The sequence below is a fragment of the Aotus nancymaae genome, unplaced genomic scaffold (assembly GCF_030222135.1).
Source record: "Aotus nancymaae isolate 86718 unplaced genomic scaffold, 86718_ANA_hifiasm-v0.15.2.pri h1tg000028l, whole genome shotgun sequence".
Lineage (NCBI taxonomy): Eukaryota > Metazoa > Chordata > Mammalia > Primates > Aotidae > Aotus > Aotus nancymaae.
In genome coordinates this window covers 10,013,185-10,037,807 of record NW_026988441.1, presented here as the reverse complement: position 1 = coordinate 10,037,807, position 24,623 = coordinate 10,013,185, and the positions used below count along the sequence as shown (strand labels likewise).

At 52.7% G+C, this 24,623-nt stretch overlaps 1 protein-coding gene across 2 annotated transcripts in view; it reads left to right on the top strand.

The window, feature by feature from the left end:
* The window catches only part of NECTIN2 (nectin cell adhesion molecule 2), a 39,723-nt gene that overhangs the window by 13,939 nt on the left and 1,161 nt on the right, over nt 1–24,623 (top strand). The window contains exons 2-8 of one of the 2 annotated variants that reach the window (XM_064381177.1): nt 5,092–5,481; nt 9,090–9,386; nt 10,965–11,082; nt 11,377–11,525; nt 19,617–19,770; nt 23,458–23,521; nt 23,654–23,740. In XM_064381177.1, the coding sequence (XP_064237247.1) occupies nt 5,092–5,481; nt 9,090–9,386; nt 10,965–11,082; nt 11,377–11,525; nt 19,617–19,770; nt 23,458–23,521; nt 23,654–23,740 (1,259 nt within the window). Of the gene's footprint in view, nt 1–5,091; nt 5,482–9,089; nt 9,387–10,964; nt 11,083–11,376; nt 11,526–15,477; nt 16,192–19,616; nt 19,771–23,457; nt 23,522–23,653; nt 23,741–24,623 lie in introns of those variants that run through there. The other variant, XM_064381178.1, reaches the window with a different exon arrangement.

The following is a 24,623-nucleotide window of genomic DNA, read 5'->3' as shown; positions in this document are numbered from 1 at the left end:
CGAGACTCGTCTCAAAAATAAAATAAAATAAAGTGAGAAAACACTTAGGCTGGCTGAGAAATGAAAAGACAGGGTGAGAATTGCAAACATTCGTCCACATAAAAATCTGAACTCACGTGTTCCCAGCAGCTTTATTCATCAGAGCCAAAAAGTTGAAACAACGCAGATGCCCATCAGTGGCTGAATACATGAACAAAATGTGGTCCATCCGGCAGTGGAATATTATTGAGCCTTAAAGAGGTGTCTGAAGTGCTGACACGTGCTACAAATGGGTGAACCTGGAAAGCAGGAAGTGAAAGAAGCCAGACACAAAGGCTGCGTGGTCTATTACATGAAACGTCCAGGACAGGCACATCTGCAGAGACAAAAAGTCGATTCGTGGCTGGGGGAATGGGAAGTGACTGCTTAATGGTAAGGAGGTTACTTATGGTTATCGTAAAAACGCCCAGGCTGGGCACAGTGGCTCACGCTCGTCATCCTAACACATTGGGAGGCCAAGGCAGGTGGATCACTTGAGCTCAGGAGTTCAAGACCAGCCAAGGCAACATGCTGAATCCCCATCTCTACAAAAAATACAGAATTTAGCCGGGTTTGGTGGCTCGCACCTGTAGTCTCAGCTACTTGGGGAACTGAGGTGGGAGGATCACTTCAGCCCCAGAGGCAGAGGTTGCAGTGAGCAGAAACTGCGCCCTCGTACTCCAGCATGGACAGAATGAGACCCTGTCAAAAAAAAAAAATGCACTAAGCCGAGCAGCGTGGCTCACACCTATAATCCTAGCACTTTGGGAGGCTGAGTCAGGTGTATCACAAGGTCAGGAGTTCAAGACCAGCCTGTCCAATAGGGGGAAACCCTGTCTCTACTAAAAATACAAAAAACAAAAATTAGCCAGGCATGGTGTCTCACACGGAGGCTGAGGCAGAAGAATCGCTTGAACTCGGGAGGCAGAGGTTGCAGTGAGCCTAGATTGCACCACTGCACTATAGCCTGGGTGACAGAGCAAGATTCCCGCTCAAAAAATAAATAAATAAAAGCCCTAAAACTGATTATAGCAACAGATGTAAAACTCCAAATATACTGAAAGCCCTGAATTTTTATTTTACTTTTCTTTTTTATAGAAAAATACATGTTACAAAAAAAGCTTGTGTGTGTGTGTGTGTGTGTGTGTGTGTGTGTGTATATATATATATATATATTTTTTTTTTTCTTTGAGACAGAGTCTCACTTTGTCACCCAAGCTGGAGTGCAGTGGCATGATCTCGGCTCACTGCCACCTCTGCCTCCTGGGTTCAAGTGAACACGTCTGGCTAATTTTTGTATTTTTAGTAGAGACGGGGTTTCACTATGTTGTCCAGGCTGGTCTTGAACTCCTGACCTCAAGTGGTCCACCTGCCTTGGTCTCCCAAAGTGCTGGGGTTACAGGCGTGAGCCACTGCACCCAGCCCCAGTTATATACCTTAAATGGGCAAATTGTGTAGCATGAGAATTTTTATAACTCAAGAAAGCTGTTAAAAAAAAATACTACGTAAAAAATGAGCAATGAACCCAAAGAGACATTTTTCTAAAGAAGATATACAAGCAGCCAACAAACATCTGAAAAAATGCTCAACGTCACTAATGATCAGAGAAATTCAAATTTAAACCACAGCGAGGTGCCGTCTCACCCCAGTCAGAATGTCTGTTACTAAAAAGTCTAAACACAACAGATGCTGGCGAGGATCCCCTTCTGCACTGTTGATGGGAATGTAAATTAGTACAGCCTCCTATGGAAAACAGCAGAGATTTCTCAAAAAGCTAAAAGTAGAACTACCATTCGGTCCAGGATTCCACTACCGAGTGTCCTCCCAAAGGAAAAGAAATTATTATATCAAAAAGAAGACACCTGTGTTTTTATGTTTATTGTGGCACTATTCACAATAGCAAAGATACAGAATCCACCTAAGTGTCCATCGATGAATGGAGGATTGAATAAAGAAAATGTGGTCTATATCTACCGGGCAAAGATTTCATGACGAAATTGCCAAAAGCGATTGCTGCAAATGCAAACATTGACAAATGGGATCTAATTAAACTAAAGAGCTTCTGCACAGCAACAGAAACTATCATCAGAGCCAACGACAACCTACAGAGTGGGAGAAAACTTTTGCAATCTATCCATCTGACAAAGGTCTAACATCCAGAAGCTACAAGGAACTTAAACAAATTTACAAGAAAAAAACAACCCCCTAAAAAAGTGGGCAAAGGACACGAACAAACACTTCTCAAAAGAAGACATGCACGGCCATGCGCGGTGGCTCACACCTGTAATCCCAGCACTTTGGAAGGACATGCACAGCCGTGCGCGGTGGCTCACACCTGTAATCCCAGCACTTTGGAAGGACATGCACAGCTGTGCGCGGCGGCTCACACCTGTAATCCCAGCACTTTGGAAGGACATGCATGACCGTGCGCGGTGGCTCAAGCCTGTAATCCCAGCACTTTGGAAGTCTGAAATGGGCGGATCACCTGAGGTTGTGAGTTCGAGACCAGCGTGACCAACATGAAGAAACCCCGCCTCTACTAAAAATACAAAAATAGCCAGGCATGGTGGCACATGCCTGTAATCCCAGCTACTCGGGAGGCTGAGGCAGGAGACTCGCTTGAACACAGGAGGGGGAGGTTGTGGTGAGCCGAGATTGTACCACTGCACTCTAGCCTGGGCAACAAGGGTGAAACTGCCTCTGAAAAAAAAAAAAAAAAAAAGACATACATGCAGCCAACAAACATGAAAAAAAAGCTCAACATCGCTGATCATTAGAGAAATGCAAATCAAAACCACAACAAGATACCATCTCACGCCAGGCAGAATGGCCATCTTTAGAAAGTCAAGAAACAACAGATGCAGGCACAGTTGTGGAGAAATAGAAACGCTTTTCCATTGTTACTGGGAATGTAAATTAGTTGAACCATTGTGAAGACGGTTCTAGGTCCTCGAAGACCTAGAACCAGAAATACCATTTGACCCAGCAATCCCATTACTGGGTATATAAAGGGATATAAATCACTCTATTACAAAGATACATGCATGTGAATGTTCATTGCAGGACTGTTCACAATTGCAAAGACATGGACTCAACCCAAATGCCCATCACGATACACTGGATAAAGAAAATGCGGTACATATATGCCATGGAATACAAGGCAGCCGTTAAAAGGAACAAGATTATGTCCTTTGCAGGAACATGGATGGCACTGGAAGCCATTATCCTCAGCAGACTAACACAGGAACAGAAAACCAAACACTACATGTTCTCATTTACAAGTAGGAGCTGCACAGTGAGAACACGTGGACACAGGGTGGCGAACAACAGACACTGGGCCTATTGGTGGATGGTGTGGGGAAAGGGAGACCATTAGGAAAAATAGCGAATGTGTGCTCTGCTTACTACCTAGGTGAGGGGTTGATAGGTGCAGCAAACCATGACACATTTTTACTTATGTAACCAACCTATACATCCTGCGCATGTAACCTGGAACTTACAGTAAAAAACAAAAGAAAGAGAATGTGGTATATGGCTACCATGGAATACTACACAGCCATAAAAAAGATAGGTGCCGGGCAAGGTGGCTCACGCCTGTAATCCCAGCACTTTGGGAGGGCAAGGAGGGGGCGGATCACCTGAGGTCAGGAGTTCGAGACCAGCCTGGCCAACATGGTGAAACCCTGTCTCTACTAAAAATACAAAATTTTGCCAAGCATGGTGGTGCCCGCCTGTAATCCCAGCTACTCAGGAGGCTGAGGCACAAGAATCACTTGAACTGGGAGGCAGAGGTTGCAGTGAGCCAAGATTGCACCACTGCACTCCATCCTGGGCAACAGAGTGAGACTCAGTCTCAAAAAAAAAACAAAAAAAACAAAAAAAGGAACTTGGGAAAAAATACTATGTAGGGAGGGGGCTATAGGGTTCATAGGAAGGTGAGAGAAAGTATATTAATAAGGAGGAATGAAGACTATCCTCAGCTTTTAAATGTTTCAAAATGTATTTTATAAGAGATTTATATATATTTTTATGGATTTATTTACAGAGAATTCCCCCCTGCCCCGCAAGGAAACATCTTATGAAAATTTTGAGGTGGGCAGGGTGTGGTGGCTCACATCTATAATCTCAGCACTATGGGAGGCCGAGGTGGGAGGATCGTTGGAGTCTAGGAGTTCAAGACCAGCCTGGGCACCATGGTGAGACATCCTCCCTACAAAAAATATTTTAAAAATTACAAGTTAGCCAGGTGTGGTCGTGCACACCTGTAGTCCCAGCTACTTGGGAGGCTGAGGTGAGAGGTTGCTTAGACCTGAGAGGTCGAGGCTCCAGTGAGCTGCGTCGCCCCACTGCACTCCAGCTTGGGTGAAAGTGAGGCCGTGTCAGGGGAAAAATGTAGTTTAACTTAAAGAAAAGAGAAGTTTTACTTATTTATTTTGGTTTTTAATTTTAAAGGCAGGGTCTCACTCTGTTGCCCAGGTCGGTCTTGAACTCCTGGGCTCAATTCTCCCACCTTGGCCTCCCAAAGTGCTGAGGTTACAGGCTTAAGCCACGACCCTGGCCATCATGTCAACTTTTTTTTTGTTTGTTTTTGAGACAGAGTTTCGCTCTTGTCGCCCAGGCTGGAGTGCAATGGCAGGATCTCGGCTCACCGCAACCTCTGCCTCCCAGGTTCAAGCGATTCTCCTGCCTCAGCCTCCCAAGTACCTTAGATTACAGGCATGCGCCATCACGCCCAGCTAATTTTGTATTTTTAGTAGAGAGGGGGTTTCTCCATGTTGGTCAGGCTGGTCTCAAACTCCTGACATCAATTTAATTATCACACCTAGGAATATTAACAGCAATTCCAAAATCATATGTAATATGGACTCACGTTACATGTTATAGTAATATAATAGGCTCGTCATTTTAGTCTTCCCTAAAATGTCTTTTCCAGGTAGCTTATTTGGCTGTGAAGGTGCCTACGGTGCATTTGGAGCCTGCATTTCTTGTGGGTTCCCCTACTTGATGGCCCTGCCTGGAGGTTTCTGGGTCCCTCCCCGACCTGACTACTTCACTCTCTGTCCTCTCTGCCAGGAGCCCAGGATGTGCGAGTTCAAGTGCTTCCCGAGGTGCGTGGCCAGCTTGGGGGCACCGTGGAGCTGCCGTGCCACCTGCTGCCACCTCTTCCTGGACTGTTCGTCTCCCTGGTGACCTGGGAGCGCTCAGACGTACCTGTGAAACAACAGAATGTGGCCGCCTTCCACCCTAAGTTGGGTGCCAGCTTCCCCAGCCCGCAGCCCGGCAGCGAGCGGCTGTCCTTTGTCTCTGCCAAGCAGAGCACTGGGCAAGACACAGAGGCGGAGCTCCAGGACGCCACGCTGGCCCTCCAAGGGCTCACAGTGGAGGACGAGGGCAACTACACTTGCGAGTTTGCCACCTTCCCCAAGGGCCCCGTCCGGGGCTTGACTTCGCTCAGAGTCATAGGTGAGCAGGGTAAGGGCAGGAGGCAGGGAGGTGGGAGGGCCGCGGTGTTACACCGTCCCCTTGTTTCTCTCTCGGGTTCAGCTGTGAGGTTCACCTTCTCACATGGGTTTTCATCGATCAGCAAATGTTCATTAGGCACCTACCGTGTGCCAGACGCTTTTCTGTGTGCTAAGGATGCATCAGGCAACCACGCATTCTTGAAAAAAAACTAAGGATTGTCTAGGCGCGGTGGCTCGTTTCTGTAATCCTAGCACTTTGGGTGGCCGAGGCAGGCAGATCACCTGAGGTCAGGAGTTCGAGACCAGCCTGGCCAACATGGTGAAACCCCGTCTCTACTAGAAATACAAAAATTAGCCAGATATAGTGGCACGTACCTATAATCCCAGCTACATGGGAGGCTGAAGCAGGAGAATCGCTTGAACCAGGAGGTGGAGGTTGCAGTGAGCCAAGATTGTGGCACTGCACTCCAGTCTGGGTGACAGAGCAAGACTCTATCATGGAAAAAAAAAAAAGGAAGAAAGGAACACAGTGGCCTCGTTAAGATGGGATGTGCAGGGAGGGCATCTTAGTCAAGTCCTGGAGTCTGAAAAGGAGCCACCCACGGTCACAGCAGAGGGGCACCGGCACAAAAAGCTGGGAGGTGGACACGAGCTGGGCACATTCCAGGAATGGAAAGGGGGCTAGAAGGATAGGTAGGGGCTTGAGTGGCCCTCAGCGGGGCCAGATTACATGGGCTTCACAGGCAGAGGGGTGGAGGCTGGACTTCATCCTCCATATCATTAAGAGCCATGGGAGGTGTGAAGCCACAGGAGAGACCTGGTCAGATGTTTGAGGTTACAACAAATGACTGGCAGCTGTGTGAGAAGCCATTGGAGGAGGGGACGGAGGTAGAAGGGAGCTGGGATTCCAGGTGAGAGGAAGCATTGCTGGGAATACAGATGAGGCAGTGCGGGTAGAGGGAAGCGGGCGGCATATAGAGGTGTTTTTAGGAGATAGTAGGTGCTGGGCTTGCCCGTGGATTGCAGGGGAAGCAGGATCAGAGAAGAGTCCCAGGCCCGGCGCAGTGGCTCACACCTGTAATTCCAGCACTTTGGGAGGCCGAGGTGGGCAGATCGCTTTGAGGTCTGGAGTTTGAGACCAGTCGGGGCAACATGGAGAGGCCCTATCCCTACAAAAAATACAAAAACCAGCGTAATGGTGCATGCCTGTAATCCCAGCTACTCGGGAGGCTGAGGCAGGAAAATCGCTTGAACCAGGGAGGTGGAGGTTGCAGTAAGCTGAGATCACACCACTGCACTTCAGCCTGAGTGACAAATCAAGACTCCTTCTCAAAAAAAAAAAAAAAAAAAAAAAAACAGCCGGGAATGGTGGTGCACACCTGTAATCCTAAGGTGGGTGAATTGCTGAAACCAGGAGGGGGAGGTTGCAGTGAGCCGAGACTGCACCAGTGCACTCCAGCCTGGGTGACACAGCGAAACTGCATCTCAAATTTAAAAAAAAAAAGAAAACTTCAAGAGCTGCTATATAGGCACTGGGGTGGAAGCAAGGAGCAAAACAGCCAGTCATCATGATGCCTGAGCCACTAAAGGAAGGTCGGCCAGAGTCGGCAGTCAGGGAAGTGCCCTTGAGGAAGTGGGGCTTGGAGTGGGGTCTGGAGAAGGAGGCCAGAGCAGTCCAGGCACAAGCTCTCCAACCAGCGCCCCAAAGTGGGTGGGAACAGAGACGTCGGAGGGCGTGGGTGGGGAGCACTGGAGCAGCCAGGGGAAGTGCCCATGGGGAAGTGGGGGCTTGGGCCCTGGATCACTATTTCAGCAGCTTGGAGGGCAGCCAGGAGGACCTTGGAGGCTTGTTGGGTGCTCCATGGTGGTCGGTGGTCGGGGGAGAAGGTGGTGGGAAGGGAGAGCTGGGAAGAAAAGGAGAGTCAGACCGGTTGATGCAGGTCCAGAAAGCATCGAAAGATATGGGTCTGGGCAGGGGATACACATCAGTGAGCGTGAGCTGCTATTCTTCCTGGAGGTTTGTTTTTGTGATTTTTTTTTTCCATGTTTTTCAGGAGGATGAGGTGGAAAGGGCAAAAAAAAAAAAAAAAGACCGGCTTTGAGAATCTTCCGCCTTTATCACTCTTCCGGTCATACAATCATCTAATGATGATTACAGGAAGAGGAACAGGGGGCCTTTCAGCTGGACCTTTGAACCATATTATTCGGCCTTGGCTTTTTTTTTTTTTTTTTAAAGAGTTTGGCTCTGTCGCTCAGGCTGGAGTGCAATGGCGCGATCTCGGCTCACTGCAACCTCTGCCTCCTGGGTTCAAGCAATTCTCCTCCTTCAGCCTCTGGAGTACATGGGATTACAGGCGCACACCACCACGCCTGGCTAATTTTTATATTTTTAGTAGAGATGAGTTTTCACCCTGTTGGCCAGGCTGGTCTCAAACTCCTGGCCTCAAGTGATCCACCTGCCTCGGCCTCCTAAAGTGCTGGGATTGCAGGTGTGAACCACTGTGCCAGACTCGCTTTTTTGTTTTAAATCTCAGCCTCCTCCAGGCTTTCGGACCCTGTCTCTGCATCTCTGGCAGGGCAAAGAGACAGTATACCACAATGGCCAGACCAGGTACCTGTAACCTCAGAGCTTTGAGAGGCTGAGGTGGGAAGATGGCTTGTGCTCAGGAGTTTGAGATCAGCCTGGGCAACATAGCAAGAAATCATCTCTACAAAAAAATTTAAAAATTAGCTGGGTGTGGGAGGCTGACGCAGGAGAACCCAGGAGGCAGAGGTTGCAGTAAGCCAAGATTGCGCCACTGCACTCCAGCCTGTGGACAGAGCGAGACTCCATCTCAGAAAAAAAAAGAAAAAGGCCGGGCGCGGTCGCTCACGCCTATAATCCCAGCACTTTGGGAGGCCGAGGCGGGTGGATCACGAGGTCAAGAGATCGAGACGATCCTGGTCAACATGGTGAAACCCCGTCTCTACTAAAAAAAATACAAAAAAAATTAGCTGGGCGTGGTGGCATGCGCCTGTAGTCCCAGCTACTTGGAAGGCTGAGGCAGGAGAATTGCTTGAACCCAGGAGGCGGAGGTTGCGGTGAGCCGAGATCGCGCCATTGCACTCCAGCGTGGGTAACAAGAGTGAAACTCCAACGCAAAAAAAAAAAAAAAAAAAAAAAAAAGCCGGGTGTGGTGGTACATGCCTGTGGTCCTAGCTACTCTGGAGACTAAGGCCAAGGCGGGAGGATCACTTGAGTCTAAGAGGTGGAGGCTGCAGCAAGCTATGATCACAACACTGCACTGGAGATCAGGTGACTGAGTGGGTCCTTGTCTCCAATAAATAAATAAAATTGGTAACACTTGGATAGGGCAGTGCAGGCCGCACACTACCCTAACATTTACATATCAATGTAGTTAAGTCACACAGCAATCTTAGGGGTGGGTACTTTTATTATCACTATTTTACAAAATAAGAAACTGCTACAGAGTTGCAAAATCACTTTCCCCCAGCCTGATGCCGCTGATAAGCAGCAGAGCTGGGATTGGAATCCCAGAGGTCCGGGCCTAACTGCTCTGCTCCTCTGCTGAGGTGTTTGTTGAATGACCACTCTCTTCCTCTCCCCAGCCACACCCCAGAACCACGCCGAAGCCCAGGAGGTCACACTGAGCCCGGACCCTGCGCCAGTGGCCCGCTGCATCTCCAAAGAGGGCCGCCCACCTGCCCGGATCTCCTGGCTTTCCTCCCTGGATGGGGAAGCCAAAGAGACCCAGGTGCCAGGGACCCTGGCTGGCACTGTCACCGTCACCAGCCGCTTCATCTTGGTGCCTTTGGGCCGAGCAGATGGCGTCACCGTCACCTGCAAAGTGGAGCATGAGAGCTTGGAGGAGCCAGTCCTGATACCTGTGACCCTCTCTGTACGCTGTGAGTGGATCGGGGTGACCCCTCCCTTATCAATACTGTCTACACCGGCTTCTCTAGAGCAGTGTCTACATTGTCTCGTAATGTTGTCTTCGTGGGTTCCCTGAAGCCAAATTCTGTACTACCTTCTCGCCATTGTCTACACTGGCTCCCATGGGCAAATCTACATACTTCCCCTTCATTGTCTACACGGGCTTTACTGGGTTCCTGCCATGCCACTCGAGGTCCGTGGTAAGCTGGGATGGGTTTGCAAGAGCCAGCTGGATTAATTTCTTTCCAATTCCACATCCAGCAAAGTCTTCTCGGTAGCTTGAAATCAACCTTGGGGAATATTTACACCAAAGAAATTGGGAAACCCTAGAAATGGGGGCTTCTTTGATTCCCCAGAAAGTCAATTTACCAGCAAAAAGCTGCCCCCAACAGTGTCTTTTCTGGTTCCCATGGACCCCGGCTGACACTGCCCCTCAACTGTCCAGATCAATCCCGCTGGACCAGGTCTACACGTCTACACTGCCCAACCTAACTACACGTCTACACTGCCCAACCTAACTACACGTCTACACTGCCCAGCCTAACATCGTCTCCAGGCCTTCCCACAATTCTGCCTTGACTTCCTTAGGCACTGTCTATACTGAGTCTCCCAGAGTCTCTACAGGGACCCCTGATACTTATATCGGCCTCCCTGGGCCCTATCTTGACCCCTTCCACTGGGTTTTTTGCTAGATCTTGCAGAAACTGCCTACACAGACGCCCCGTTATATCACCCACAGAGGCCACCCTGGCCCTCTTCACACAGAATCCCTCAAATACCGGCTTAACCACCTCTTCCACCACTGTCCAAAATGACCACATACCCCACCTCACTGTTGTGTACGCTAGCTCCCCAGGCAGTGCCTCCACTTACACAGATTCCCTAAGCCAAGTCTACACCAGCTCCCCCAGGCAATACACATCACGTGCACCCACATGCGCACCAGCTCCCCTGAGCCTCGTCTGCGCCAGTTTCCTTCTGGGACCTGCACTGGTTGCCCAAACCCTGTTTGGACATTCTCCATCCATGTCAGAAACACACACACAGGCCGGGCGCGGTGGCTCACGCCTGTAATCCCAGCACTTTGGGAGGCCGAGGCAGGCGGATTATGAGGTCAGAAGTTCGAGACCAGTCTGGACGACATCGTGAAACCCCATCTCTACTAAAAATATATAAAATTAGCCAGGTGTGGTGGTGTGTGCCTAAAATCCCAGGTATTCAGGAGGCTGAGGCAGGAGAATCGCGTGAACCCCGGAGGCGGAGGTTGCAGTGAGCCGAGATGGTGCCATTGCACTCCAGCCTGGGCAACAGTGCGAGACGGTGTCTCAAAAAACAACAACAACAACAAAAAAACTCCCACAAATTATTCACAGTGGTTTCCCTGAACAGTGTCTACACTGACATCAGCATACACACTCTGGACAGATTCGCCCCAGACGGTTTCAACGGCTGCACCTCCTGCCACACTCCCCGTTGCTTGTCCATCTGCTAACCTGCCCACCCGCTCTGGGATTCTCCTCCTTGCTGAGCCAATCCCCCCATTTTCCCAGACCCTCCTGAAGTGTCCATCTCTGGCTATGACGACAACTGGTACCTCGGCCGCACTGATGCCACCCTGAGCTGCGATGTCCGCAGCAACCCAGAGCCCACAGGCTATGACTGGAGCACGTGAGTCAAGTGGTCTTGGACACTTGAGGTGGAGGGAGGAGGGGCTGGGGGCCTGGACTCCTGGGTCTGAGGGAGGAGGGGCTGGGGGCCTGGACTCCTGGGTCTGAGGGTGGAGGGCCTGGGGAGGAGGGGCTGGGCCTAAAATCTTAAGTCTTCCAGGATGGAGGGAGCTTACATTTCAGTAATTTGGGGTCTCCAGGCGGAGTTAGGCCCCTGGTGGGTGTATCTTCAGGGATGAGGACTGTGCTCCCCTCTGACCTTGGAATTCCCCTCACCTGACCCCACACCCTCCAGGACCTCAGGCACCTTCCCGACCTCCGCAGTTGCCCAGGGCTCCCAGCTGGTCATCCATGCAGTGGACAGCCTGTTCAACACCACCTTCATCTGCACGGTCACCAATGCCGTGGGCACGGGCCGAGCTGAGCAGGTCATCTTTGTCCGAGGTGAGTGTGTCTTGGGGGCCGTGTGTGGAGACCTGGGTCCGTTCCCCCGGAGTTCCACCCTTCGGGGTTTGGGGGCTGCGCGCCGGCCTGGGAGGCACGTGGACCCGCCTGGCTGAGGGAGGGGAGGGTTGGCTTTCCTCTTGTGGCCTCAGGCTGGCTTCTGGATTTGGGGTGCCAGGGTAGGTGATGGCAGCAGAGACGGGGGGTTGACAACTTTGCTCAGGGTTCCTAGAAAATAGAGGCCTGCCTGGGAAGGGTCTAATTTCATGAGATATCTGGGGAAGCTGCCCCGGCCTCCAGCTTGTGAGAAAGACACACACCCAGAGTCAGGCACGCAAACCTCAGAGACAGAAACCAGGAGCTCCCACCCCCAGAAACAATCCGACCCCGAGGCTCGGAGCCAGAGAGAAGAAGCACGAAGCCAGACCGTCAGCCAGTGACGGAACCCGGGTCGAACTCACAACTGCGGAGCCTACAGCTAGAAAGAGGCCAGGACTGTCACAGAGCCGAGCTCCTGGGGCAGAGAGACCCATGGGCCCCAGAGCTGGGGCCAGAGACCCCTCCTGTCAGTGCCACAGCTGGCAGGAACGCAGCCACAGACACTCCCTGTGCTGGGAAGTTCTGTCGCAGAGATGCATAGGAATCCAGACGCGCGCTGAGATGGTAGCCCTGCAAACCCATTGTCACCAAGACACACACCCAGGAGGACAGTGGCACCAGCCAAGACAGACTGAATGAAGCCAGATAACACCTGGAAAGAGACTTTTTTTTTTCTTTTTTCTTTTCCAAGTAGCTGGGATTGAACTTTTTTCTTTTTTTTGAGATGGAGTCTTGCTCTGTCACTCAGGCTGGTTCAGGGGTGTGATCTCGGTTCACTGCAACCTCCACCACCCGGGTTCAAGCAATTCTCCTGCCTCAGCCTCCAGAATAACTGGGACTACAGGTATCCACCACCTTGCCCAGCTAATTTTTGTATTTTTAGTAGAGACGGGGCTTCACCATATTGGTCGGGCTGGTCTCAAACTCCTGACTTCAGGTGATCCACCTGCCTCAGTCTCCTGAAGTGCTGGGATTACAGGTGTGAGCCACCACACTGGGCTGGAAAGAGGCATTCTTAGAAACACCCCAGGGTGACAGTTTATGTAGCACACCTGTGCAGACATGCAATGTGCATGCCCCCCAGAAACATGACTGAAGGTGTAGGGACAAACTCCCAGACTGTCCCTTTCATGCAGATAACCTAGCCTCAGAGGGAGAAACAGACCCCCTTCCTGAGTCATAATGTTAGAACGTACACACGCTTGCAGGGACACCCAAGGGAAAACAGACCCCTCCTCAGGAATCCAGATCCAGCCAGGGAGACAGGACACCCCTATGGGAAACTCTGTCACACACCACAAACCCAGAGAGACAGCTGTCCCACTCCGGGCTCGCCTGACTCGCTGGGACGCACACAGGCCCAGGGAGGCATCACACAGACACGCTAGGGGTAAAACTAACCCCGACAGCAACGGCCACACACAGAGGAATGTCACCCCTCACACACAGATACTCAGGCGGAAACTCAAAGCCATTCAGGGAGGAGCTTGTCCCCGGAACTCTCCCAAAACTCTCCAGAAACTCCGTTAGGGACATTCTCATTCAACAAATATGTGCTTCCTGTTTGCCAGGCACTCTTGCTGAGGTTGGGGATACAATGGTGAGTGAGCCACAGTCCCTGCCCTCAGCAGCACACCCACGGGAGGGTCAGCTCCACCCACCCAGACAGACACCAAACTGGAATTACACCCATAACCTCTACCCCAGATACACCTGAGCTGATCCCCTGCCCACGCACCCAGCAGGTGGCTCCAAGGTCGGGGCCTGCAGAATACAGACGCAGTAGAGAAAGACTCAGCGCTGCGGAAAGACACCCCCAGCTCCCCCCGACAGTGGCCACAGAGCCAACCACAGCCAGCAACATCAGTACTAAGACCTACGGATAATGCCTGCGGAAACACGCATGCTCCAAGCACCCTAGAAACCCCGTCGCAGGCAGTGAGTGCCCCGACAGCCACAGCCAGAGGAGACACACTCAAGGCTCCTGGGGTCGCTCTGAGGGTCTCTGAACCGCGAACCCACATCCAGGCACACACAGACTTGTCACAGACACAGTGTGGAGTCCACAGCAGCATGAACCTAGGTGCACACGCCACACCACGGGACACATCTATCTTTACAGACTCAGAGAACTTTTTTTTGTTGTTAATAGAGACAGGGTCTTGTTATGTTGGCCAGGTTGGTCTTGAACTCCTGGCCTCAAAGCAATCCTCCTGCCTCAGCCTCCCAAAGTGCTGGGATTACAGGCATGAGCCGCCATGCCCAGCCTGACTCAGAACTTTGAACCCTAGACACATGAACAGACTCAGCCTTGAGTTCCAAAACACCAGTGCCACCTCCAGAAACAGAGACAAGCCTCTGAGACAGGCTCAGCCTAGTCCAGTTAGTGACCAGCACTCCCAATAAGGAGAAAAATCTGTTTCACTCCACCCCAGTGTATAGAGATGTATATACCACCCTAACCCCCCACCCCCACCAAAAATATTTTATCCTGTTTTTTGGGTTTTTTTTAATGCTATTTGCGAGTCACTAAGCTGATCTGACAGCCCACTGGGTCATGACCCTCTATTTGAAAACAACAGAAACAGATGTCCTTCCTGGGTCTCAGCCCGTCCTATGTGTAGAGGTGTGGAGGTGGGGTCAGGTGTAGGTGAGCCCTCCGCCCACATCTGTCCCAGTTAGGCCTTGCATGTGCGGGTGGGTAGGTTCTGGTTACAATGATTTCTGTCCCTGGCATGGGGCCCAGCAGCTCCATCCGTCCCTGCTCACACTTCCCTCCTCAGCACTCCAGGGTTTCCTCTCTCCATCTCCCCCCTACCTCCCATGCCCCCATCTGCACCTGCTCAGCTCCCACGAGAGCACCGAGGAAGTCCCTCTGTCCCAGTCTGTGAGAACCCTCCCACTTTTTTTTTTTTTTTTTGAGATGGAGTCTTGCTCTGTCACCAGACTGGAATGTAGTGGTGCGATCCTGGCTCACTGCCACTTCTGCCTCCCAGGTTCAAGCAATTCCCTTGCCTCAGCCTCCCCAGGAGCTGGGATTACAGGCGCATGCCACCACGTCTGGCTAATTTTTGTATTTTAGTAGAGACAGGGTTTCACCATGTTGGCCAGGATGGTCTCGATCCCCTGACTTTGTGATTTGCCTGCCTCGGCCTCCCGAAGTGCTGAGATTACAAGTGTGAATCACAGTGCCTGGCCGAGAACCCCATTTTAGATGCTGGGGAGGAGGTGGCCACGGCACTAGGAATGAGTGCTCCCAGTCACTCGAGAGGGCAGAATTATCAGGATTCTGTGGCCCTCTGCAAAGAGCTTTGGGATCAGACAGCCTCCCACTGAAACCCAGCTGTCCTCCACCGAGGGTGTGTGCCCCTGAGCTCGCAGCTGTGCGAGGACCCCACAGCACACTCAGGGAGGGCTGCAAACCCAGGTGCCTCCAGGGACCCAGCCAGTGACTGAGTGGCCAGTTCCATTGCGTCCGAATTGCCAGCTTCCACTCAGCTACAGCAATCGCCAGAGATGGGAGTTTGGTGATGGGAATTTGGCGTTCTTAGATCTGATTTTCCCCCATAAGAGAAACCTGGATTTTTAGGTGAAATCACCTGGTTTTTGAAAGGTTCACTAGCTATTTAAATTTTGCAAAACACAGACACCTGGGGACTACTGGGGCCTCCCTTGTACAAAGTGCTCAGGCTTCCCTTCCCCCCACTTCCTCCTCTTCATTCTTCTGCCTAGATACCCCCTAATTTTGGTCACTCCCCCGATCCTGCGTCTCCCCTGCCTCCTCACTCCCCAGAGCTGTCCTGGTGACCTTGTGTCTCCCTTTCTCTCTCTCACCCCTCCTCTCTCTCCTCAGAAACCCCCAGGGCGTCGCCCCGAGACATGGGCCAGCTGGTGTGGGGGGCCGTGGGGGGGACAATGCTGGTGCTGCTGCTTCTGGCTGGGGGGTCTTTGGCCATCATCCTGCTGAGGGGGAGGAGGAGGAGGAAGAGCCCCGAAGGAGGAGGAGGAGCAGGAGATGGAGGAGCCAGCGGCGAAGGGGGCTTCTTCGATGCGAAAACTCAGGTGTTGGGGAATGGGGACCCCGTCTTCTGGACGCCAGTAGTCCCTGGTCCCACGGAACCAGATGGCAAGGAGGAGGAGGAGGAAGAGGAGGAAGAGAAGGCGGAGAAAGGCCTCATGTTGCCTCCAGCCCCCGCCCTTGAGGATGACATGGAGTCCCAGCTGGATGGTTCCCTCATCTCACGGCGCGCAGTTTATGTGTGACCCGGACACAGACAGAGAGTCAGGATCGGCCCCAACTGGGCCACGCCAGCCTACGGTTCCAGACTGGTTGGACCTGTTCGTCTGGAGGACACTGGAGTGGAACGCTGCCTCCCACTTCCCTGGGACTTGGAGGGAGCTAGAACAGCACACTGGACGCCTCCCGTCTCTAGGGCTGCGTGGGGAGCCCTGGGAGCTCAGCCATGGGGACCCAGAGAGGACCCCACCCTCAGAGACTTGGTTTGGGCTCCAGCCTGCCCCTGGCCCCGTGACACTCAGGAGTTAATAAATGCCTTGGAGGAAAACATCGGGGGTGTCTTGTAATACATCAGACCCCTCCTTGGGTCGTGGGGAAAGAGGGGTTGGGACAGGGACTCCTCAGTCCCAGGGGCTGGGAGGAGCCAAACCAGGTCCCCGGGGAATGGGAGCCTGGCAGGGGTGAGACGGGGGAAGGCTGTGGGCCCGCACTCCTTGGATGCTGGAAAGACGCATTAGATGGCTGAGAATCACGAGGCTTGTGGAACTAGGATTCAGGTCCTGAACTGTGGGCTCAGAGGCGGGGGTATGTGGATTTCTAGGTCCCAAGACAGAGGCTGCCTTTCTGGATCCTGTGGCCAGACGGGTCAGAGGCCCGAGTTCTCTGAACTCCTGGGCCTTCAGGTGGAGGTGGGGGTGGGGGCAGCCAGGTTCCCTGCGTCCTGGGAGAATGGGGTCGGGGGCGCCGTGAGCCAGCCTCGCCTCAGCCTCAGCCCTCACCTCCACCATGCTGCTGAGGGTCTCTGGAGGGGAGGGCTGCTCCCTATGCCCATTCTAAGGGGCCTTCAGGGCATGGGTAGGCGGGGTGCTGGGGAAGTCCCACCTTTGTCCACCCCCACAGTGGCTTCCCTGACCGCCTCCTCTACCCTTGCCCCCATCGATCACCCAAGGGACTTTTCAGTGACTCCCTGGGAGTGGCAGCAGCTTCCTTCAGCCCCCCTCAACCGGAAAAGCAAAGACGGAGGGGGTCCTTGACTTCCCAGGCTCAGTAAGGAGCGGTTTTCCCCCGGGTCACCACTGCCCTGCTGAGCCTCCCTCCCTCCTCTGTAACACAGGGCCGGTGTTCACATCGGCCTCACGAGGCCGTAGCAGGACTCGGTCAACGCGCCCATGATGCCCTCATGCAGCTTCGTCGACCTCCACAGACCCCACCAAGCCCTGTGCCAGGCAGTGCTGGGGCCGCCTCGGTGACCTGCACAGACCCAGTCCCGCCCTCCTGGTGCGCACGGCCGTAATGACCACAGGAGAAGCAGCTGTATGTTTAGGATGAAGATGTGTGTGCAGAGCGAGGGGCAGTATCTCTGTCACTCCCCCACCCTCTGAAGGCCTCCAGGGGATGCCAGGCTGTGGAACAGGAGCAGTGGAGAGCCAGCAGTCCAGCACCCTCTGGAAGCTTCCTCCCCATCTGGAGAGCGAGGCTGAGGCCTGAGTGACCCCCTGGGCTTGTCCTTACTTGTCACTCACTCAGTGCTTTGTCGTCTGTACTCGCCCAGCAGGGCAGGGGCGGGGAATTGTGACCGCCTGGCACACAGTGGGTCCTTCTAACACACCCACCGAACACCTACTGTGTGCCGGACCTCAGGTGCACGGTCCAGTGTGGAAATTGGCAAGTAAACAGGTAACCACTTTAAAAACTCTTCCATTAGGAGGCTTGGAAATGGGAGGTGCTAGGAAGAGAGGCCAAGGAGCACATGGGCTTCACCCCTTTTTCTGTCTTGTGTTGTCTTTTTTTTTTGAGACAAAGAGTTGTGCTCTGTCTCTTGGCGTGATCTCGGCTCACTGCAACCTCTGCCTCCTGGGTTCAAGTGATTCTCCTGCCTCAGCCTCCCGAGTAGCTGGGATTATAGGCATGCACCACCATGCCTGGCTGATTTTTGTATTTTTAGTAGAGATGGGGTTTCATCATGTTGGCCAGGATGGTCTCCATCTCCTGACCTCGTGATCCACCTGTCTCGGCCTCCCAAAGTGCTGGGATTACAGGATTATAGGATTACTGCACACGGCCTTTTTTCTTTTGTAGAATGGGAATGGTCTCTCTGTGTTACCCAGAGTGGTCTCAAACTCCCGGGCTCAAGCGATCCTCCCACTTCAGCCTCCAAAAGTGCTGGGATGACAGGCGTGAGCCACTGTGCCTGGCCCCAGCTAATTTTTCAATTTCTTCTAGAGATGAGGTCTCGTGCTTATTGCCCTGGCTGGTCTTAAGCCATCCTCCTGCCTCGGCCTCCCAAAGCACTGGGATTACAGGTGGCAGTCACTGCCCTGGGCCCTAACCCGTTTCCTGATAAGTGGGAGGAGATTCTTGATTCCAGAGTTCTGCCCCCACATTCTCTGCCTTCTAGCCTCTTCTGGTCCTGTCTCCTCTCCTCTCATCTCCCCACTCTCCCCAGCTACATGGTCTCCTTGTTGTTGTGTTTTTTAAGAGACAGGGTCTCGCTATGTTGCCCAGGCTGGAGTGCAGTCGCTATTCACAGGCGCGATCCCACTACTGATCAGCACGGGAGTTTTGACCTGCTCTGTTTCTGACCTGGGTCGGTTGACCCCTCCTTAGGCAACCTGGTGGTCCCCCGCTCCCAGGAGGTCACTACGTTGACACCGAACTTAGTGCGGACACCCGACAGCCCAGAACTCCTGGGCTCAAGCGATTCTCCCACCTCAGCCTCCCAAGTAGCTGGGACCACAGGCACGCGCCACCGCACCTGGCTTGCTGTTCTTTAAAAACACAAGGCTGTGAGTGAGATGGGACCTGAGTGTGGGACCCCCTGAATGTGCCTCATTCCCAGGGTGCAGCCGTGGAGTGTAGGATCCCCTCAAATTGTCCGGAACTCCCAAGTATGCAGCTCTCTGCTGCACGGACAGCTCAGATCATGTGACCAAGTACATTTCTTTAAAAAAAGACAACACAAGGCAAGCCGAGTGTGATGTAATCCCAGCACTTAGGAAGGCCGAGGCGAGAGGGTCACTTGAGCCCAGGAGTTCAGTGCCAGCCTGGGCAACATGGCAAAACCCCATCTCTACAAAAAATTTAAAAAAATAAAAATAAGCTTGCGTGGTGGCACCTGCCTGTAGTTCCAGCTACTCCAGAGGGCGAGGTGGGAGGATCGCTTGAGCCCAAGAGATGGAGGCTACAGTTAGCAGTGATCACACCAATGCACTCTAGCCTGGGTGACAAAGTGAGGCTGTCTCAAAAAAAAAAAAAAAACCATAAAACCTCACAAGCCTCCAGCAGGGCCTCTGGCTGTTTGCACTGCCTAGGACGCCCCCAGACACTCTCATGGCTCATCCCCAGTGTCTCTTTCAGGTCCTTGCTCAGCTGTACCTTACAGTAAGGCACAGGCCCTTCCACTACCTTTGGGGACCCGCTTTGCACCTCCTCTCGCTTCCACACTATTTTTGCATTTCCCGTGACTTACTCCCATCCAGCATGTGAGCCGTTGTGCTGGCTTGCTCCCTGTTGGCCTCCCTGCCCAACCAGAATCCAAGTTCCGTGAAGGTAAAGACATTGTATGTTGTGTTCTCCACTCACCTCCCACATGGACGCCCCTTCTTCATGCTCGGTATGTTGAGCCGAATGAAACAAAGTCCCCTTCCCTTGGGAGAGGACACAGGCAGGCAGGCGATGACCGGGGGGTGGCAGCTTGGATTAAGGAGCCGTGGCTTCCTCCTGGAGACCCCCTCACACTGTCCCTCTCCTTGCAGAGACCCCCAACACAGCGGGCGCAGGAGCCACGGGCGGCATCATTGGGGGCATCATCGCTGCCATTATCGCTACTGCTGTGGCCGCCACGGGCATCCTTATCTGCCGGCAGCAGCGGAAAGAGCAGACACTGCAGGGGGCAGAAGAGGACGAAGAGTAAGTGATGGGCCCTCAGACCAGACTGGGAGAGGAGTTGAAGAACTGGGAGTATGGGGTAGGGGTGAGGGTGGGAGAAAATTCTCCAGAATCACTGTGTGAAATAGACAGACCGGAAGGAACTGGGACCTACGCGGAACGGGGAGGTGTGGGTTTCTCTCTGCCATAAAGTACGGGTATGACTGCTCCGCTCTGTGAAGACTCATCACAGGCCAGGCTCCTGCTACATTGTGGCTCCCACATTCCAAGATGGCTCCCCGCTCTTCCATCAAATTCTACACATGATAGGCCGGGCCCAGTGGCTCACGATTGTCATCTCAGCACTTTGGGAGGCCGAGGAGGGTGGATCATGAGGTCAGGAGTTTGAGACCTGGTGACCCGTGCTTGTAGTCCCAGCTACTTGTGTGGCTGAGGCAGGGGTGGGGGCATGTGGAGGATGCAGTGAGCTATGATCGCACCATTGTGCTCCAGTCTGGCCAACGAAGTGAGACCCTGTCCAAAATACAAAAAGAGAGAGAGAAAAGTGAAGTAACTAATCAGGAACAAAACAACAAATTGCCCTGGCCGGGCGCGGTGGCTCACGCCTGTAATCCCAGCACTTTGGGAGGCCTAGGCGGGAGAATCATGAGGTCAGGAGTTTGAGACCACCCTGGCCAACATGGTGAAACCCCATCTCTACTAACAATACAAAAATTAGCCAGGTGTGGTTACTACACTCCTGTAGTCCCAGCTACTCAGGAGGCTGAGGCAGGAGAATCACTTGAACCCAGGAGGCAGAGGTTGCAGTGAGATGAGATCACGTCACTGCACTCCAGCCTGAGTGAGGCTCTGTTACCAAAAAAAAAAAAAAAAAAAAGGCTGGGCTTGGTGGCTCACGCCTGTAATCCTAGCACTTTGGGAGGCCAAGGAGGGCAGATCACGAGGTCAAGAGATCGAGACCATCCTGGCCAATGTGGTAAAACCCCATCTCTACTAAAAAATACAAAAATTAGCTGGGCGTAGTGGTGTGTGCCTGTAGTCCCAGCTACTCGGGGGGCTGAGGCAGGAGAATTGCTTGAACCCGGGAGATGGAGGTTGCAGTGAGCCAAGATCGCACCACTGCACACCAGCCTAGCGCCTGGCGACAAAGCAAAACTCTGTCTCAATAAAAACAAAAAAAAGTTGTCCCCCGGGCATGTCCCATACTCCTGTCTGTGTGAGCCTGATAAATTTTGAAAACCAGCAGGTGTGGTGGCTCACACCTGTAATCCCAGCACTTTACGAAATTGATGCAGGTGGATTGCCAGAGGCCAGGAGTTTTAGACCAGCCTGGGCAACATGGCAAAACCCTGTCTCTACCAAAAATACAAAAACCAGCTAGGACTGGTGGTACGTGCTTGTGGTCCCATTTACTTGGAAGGCTGAGATGGGAAGATTGGTTGAGCCCTGGAGGCAAAGGTTGCAGTGAGCTCAGATTGTACCACTGCACTCCAGTCTGTGTGACAGAGTGGGACCCTGTCTCAAGAAAACAAACTTTGCATACCTCTCCTACCTCAGACTGCTGTGAACTATTTTTCTTTTTTTGGTTTTGTTTTGTTTTGTTTTGTTTTGTTTTTGAGTCAGAGTCTCGCTCTGTCACCCAGGCTGGAGTGCAATGGCGCGATCTCGGCTCACTGCAACCTCCGCCTCCTGGGTTCAAGCAGTTCTCCTGCCTCAGCCTCCCAAGTAGCTGAGATTATAGGTGCCCACCACCACGCTGGCTAATTTTTTGTATTTTTTGTAAAGACGGGGTTTCACCATATTGGCCAGGCTGGTCTCTTGGCCAGGCTGGTCTCAAACTCCTGACCTTGTGATTCGCCCGCCTAGGCCTTCCAAAGTGCTGGGATTAGAGGCGTGGGCCACAGTGCCTGGCCCTCTTTTTTTTTTTTGAGACAGGTTCTCACTGTGTCGTCCAGGCTGGAGTTCAATCACAGCTCACTGCAGCCTCTACCCCCACCCCACCCATTTCAGCCTCCCACATAGCTGGGACTACAGGCGCAAGCCACTACAGCCAGCTAAGTTTTGTAGTTTTTGTAGAGACAGGGGTCTAGATTGCCCAAATTGATCTTGAACTCCTGACCTCAGGCAGTCAGCCTGCCTCGGCCTTCCAAAATGCTGGGATTACAGGCATGAGTCACTGCAGCTGGCCTATTTTTCTCTTCTCAGATTTTGTACTTGTGACCCCTATAAAACCCCACATTCGTTCATTGATTCAGAAAGTCACCACACAGGGCCAGGCCCTAGGGGTTTGGGACACACTGATGAGACAAACACATAAAAGTGTCCCCACAGGCCAGGTATGGTGGCTCATGCCTGGAATCTCAGCACTTTGGGAGGCCGAGGCAGGCGGATCACCTGAGGTCAGGACTTTGAGGCCAGCCTGGCCAACATGGTGAAACCCCATCTCTACTAAAAATACAAAAATTAGCTGGGCATGGTGGTGTGTGCCTGTAGTCCCAGCTACTTGGGAGGCTGAGGAAGGAGAATTGCTTGAACCAGGGAGGCAGAGGTTGTAGTGAGCCGAGATTGCGCCACTGCACTCCAACCTGGGTGACAGAGTGAGGCTGTATCTCAAAAAAAAAAAAAAAATGCACATTTCTGGACCAGGCATGGTGGCTCACACTGTAATCCCAGCACTTTTGGAGGCAGAGGCGGGCGGATCACTTGAGCCCAGGAGTTGGAGACCAGCCTGGGCAACATGGTGATTACCCATGATGTAGGGGGCCCAGAAATATGCTTTTCTTTTTGAGACATAGTCTTGCTCTGTCGCCCAGGCTGTAGTGTAGTGGCGAGATCTTAGCTCACCGCAACCTCCGCCTCCTGGGTTCAAGTGATTCTCCTGCCTCAGCCTTCCGAGTAGCTGGGATTACAGGCATGCACCACCATGCTGGGCTAATTTTGTATTCTTAGTAGAGATGGGGTTTCTCCATGTTGGCCAGGCTGGTCTCGAACTCCCAACCTCAGGTGATTCGCTGCCTCAGCCTCCTAAAGTGCTGGGATTATAGGCATGAGCCACCGCACCCGGACAATCTCTTTTTCTTTTTCTTTTTCTTTTTTTTTTTTTCCGAGAGGGAGTCTCACTCTGTCGCCCAGGCTGGAGTGGAATGATCTCAGCTCACAACAACCTCTGCCTCTCAAGTTCAAGCGATTCTCATGCCTCGGCCTCCCGAGTACCTGGGATTACAGATGGGCACCACCATGCCCAGCTAATTTTTGTATTTTTTGTGAAGATGGCATTTCACTATGTTGGCCAAACTGGTCTCGAACTCCTGGCCTCAGGTGATCCGCCCACCTGGCCCTCCCACAGTGCTGGCATTACAGGCGTCAGCCACCACGCCCAGCCCAACACCGTTCTTTCTTTCCCTCCAGAGCTCACAGTGGGGCATGGTAACTATGAATAACATTTCAAGTACAAACTCAGTCAGTGCTGTGAGGGGGAAGTACAGCCAGGTATGACCACGAACGGGAATTCCTGATCCGCCCCGGGGAAACTGGAAGGCTTCCTGGAAAAAGAGGAATTCGTGGAATGAATAAAAACTCTTACTCCAAGCAAGAAAAGTGGGCAGAGGAAAGGGAGACCCAGGCAGAGGGAACAGCATGTGTTGTAACCCTGGAGTGGGAGGGGTGCTCTGGTCTTAGCCTCCACTTGACCTACTTCCTGCCCCACAGCCTGGAGGGACCTCCCTCCTACAAGCCACCGACCCCAAAAGCGAAGCTGGAAGAGCAGGAGATGGTGAGCACTTTCCCTGCAGCCCAAGCTATCCCCACCTCCACACCCATCCCAGGGCTGGGAGGAGCCTGGCAGGGAGAGGCTGGCTGGGTGGTGGGGGCAGTTTCAGACCTCCCCTCCCCTCTCCTGCTGCAGCCCTCCCAGCTCTTCACTCTGGGGGCCTCGGAGCACAGCCCACTCAAGACCCCCTACTTTGACGCTGGCATCTCATGCACTGACCAGGTAGGAGCTCATGGGAAGACAAAGGCGGGTTGGGGGTCTGGGTTGAAGGGCCAGGAGTCAGGCCTGGTAGAAGAGGTCAAAGACTAAAGGTCATAGCTCAAGGTCAAGGGTGTGTCCCTGGTTGGTGCTTAATGCATTGAGATGTGTTCAGGATTCCCTGGGGGGAGGTCAGGGGTAGGAAAGCACAGGATACAAGGTTAGAATTTAAGGTCACCTGGGGTCTGGGCGTGGTGGTTCACGCCTCTAAACCCAGCACTTTGGGAGGCTGAGGTGGGAGGATTACTTGGGCTCAGGAGTTCGAGACCAGCCTGGCCAACATGGTGAAAGCCTGTCTCTACAAAAATTAGCCAGGCATGGTGGCGGGCTCCAGTAACCCCAGCTACTCGGGAAGCTGAGGCAGGAGAATCGCTTGAACCCGGGAGGCGGAGGTTGCAGTGAGCTGACACTGCGCCATTGCGCTCCGGCCTGGGAAACAAGATCAAAACTCTGTCTCAAAAAAAAAAAGAAGAAAGAAAATTGATTATCTACATTTGCTGGGTACTGTGCCTGAAGCTGGGACAAGACAAATCAAGTCACTCCCCTCAGGGGTCTACTGAGGTCAGAACTCAGACACTGAGGTTGAGTTCAAGGCTCAAGGGGTTGTTTATGGCTCAAGGTTAAGTACTTGAGATCAAGACTGAGGTGAATGGTTCGTAGGGAAAGACTAACAGAAATCAAGGGACAAAGGTGAGTCCCAGGATCCACAGGGTGAGGTGCATAGCTGGGCTTTGGATTAGGGATGGACCGAATGAATGTCCCAGTGCAATATGGCCCCAGGGGATAAGGAGTGAGGTGGCATCTTGTTAGCATGAAGAGAGGGTGGTCAGGATTTTGGAGTCAAGGG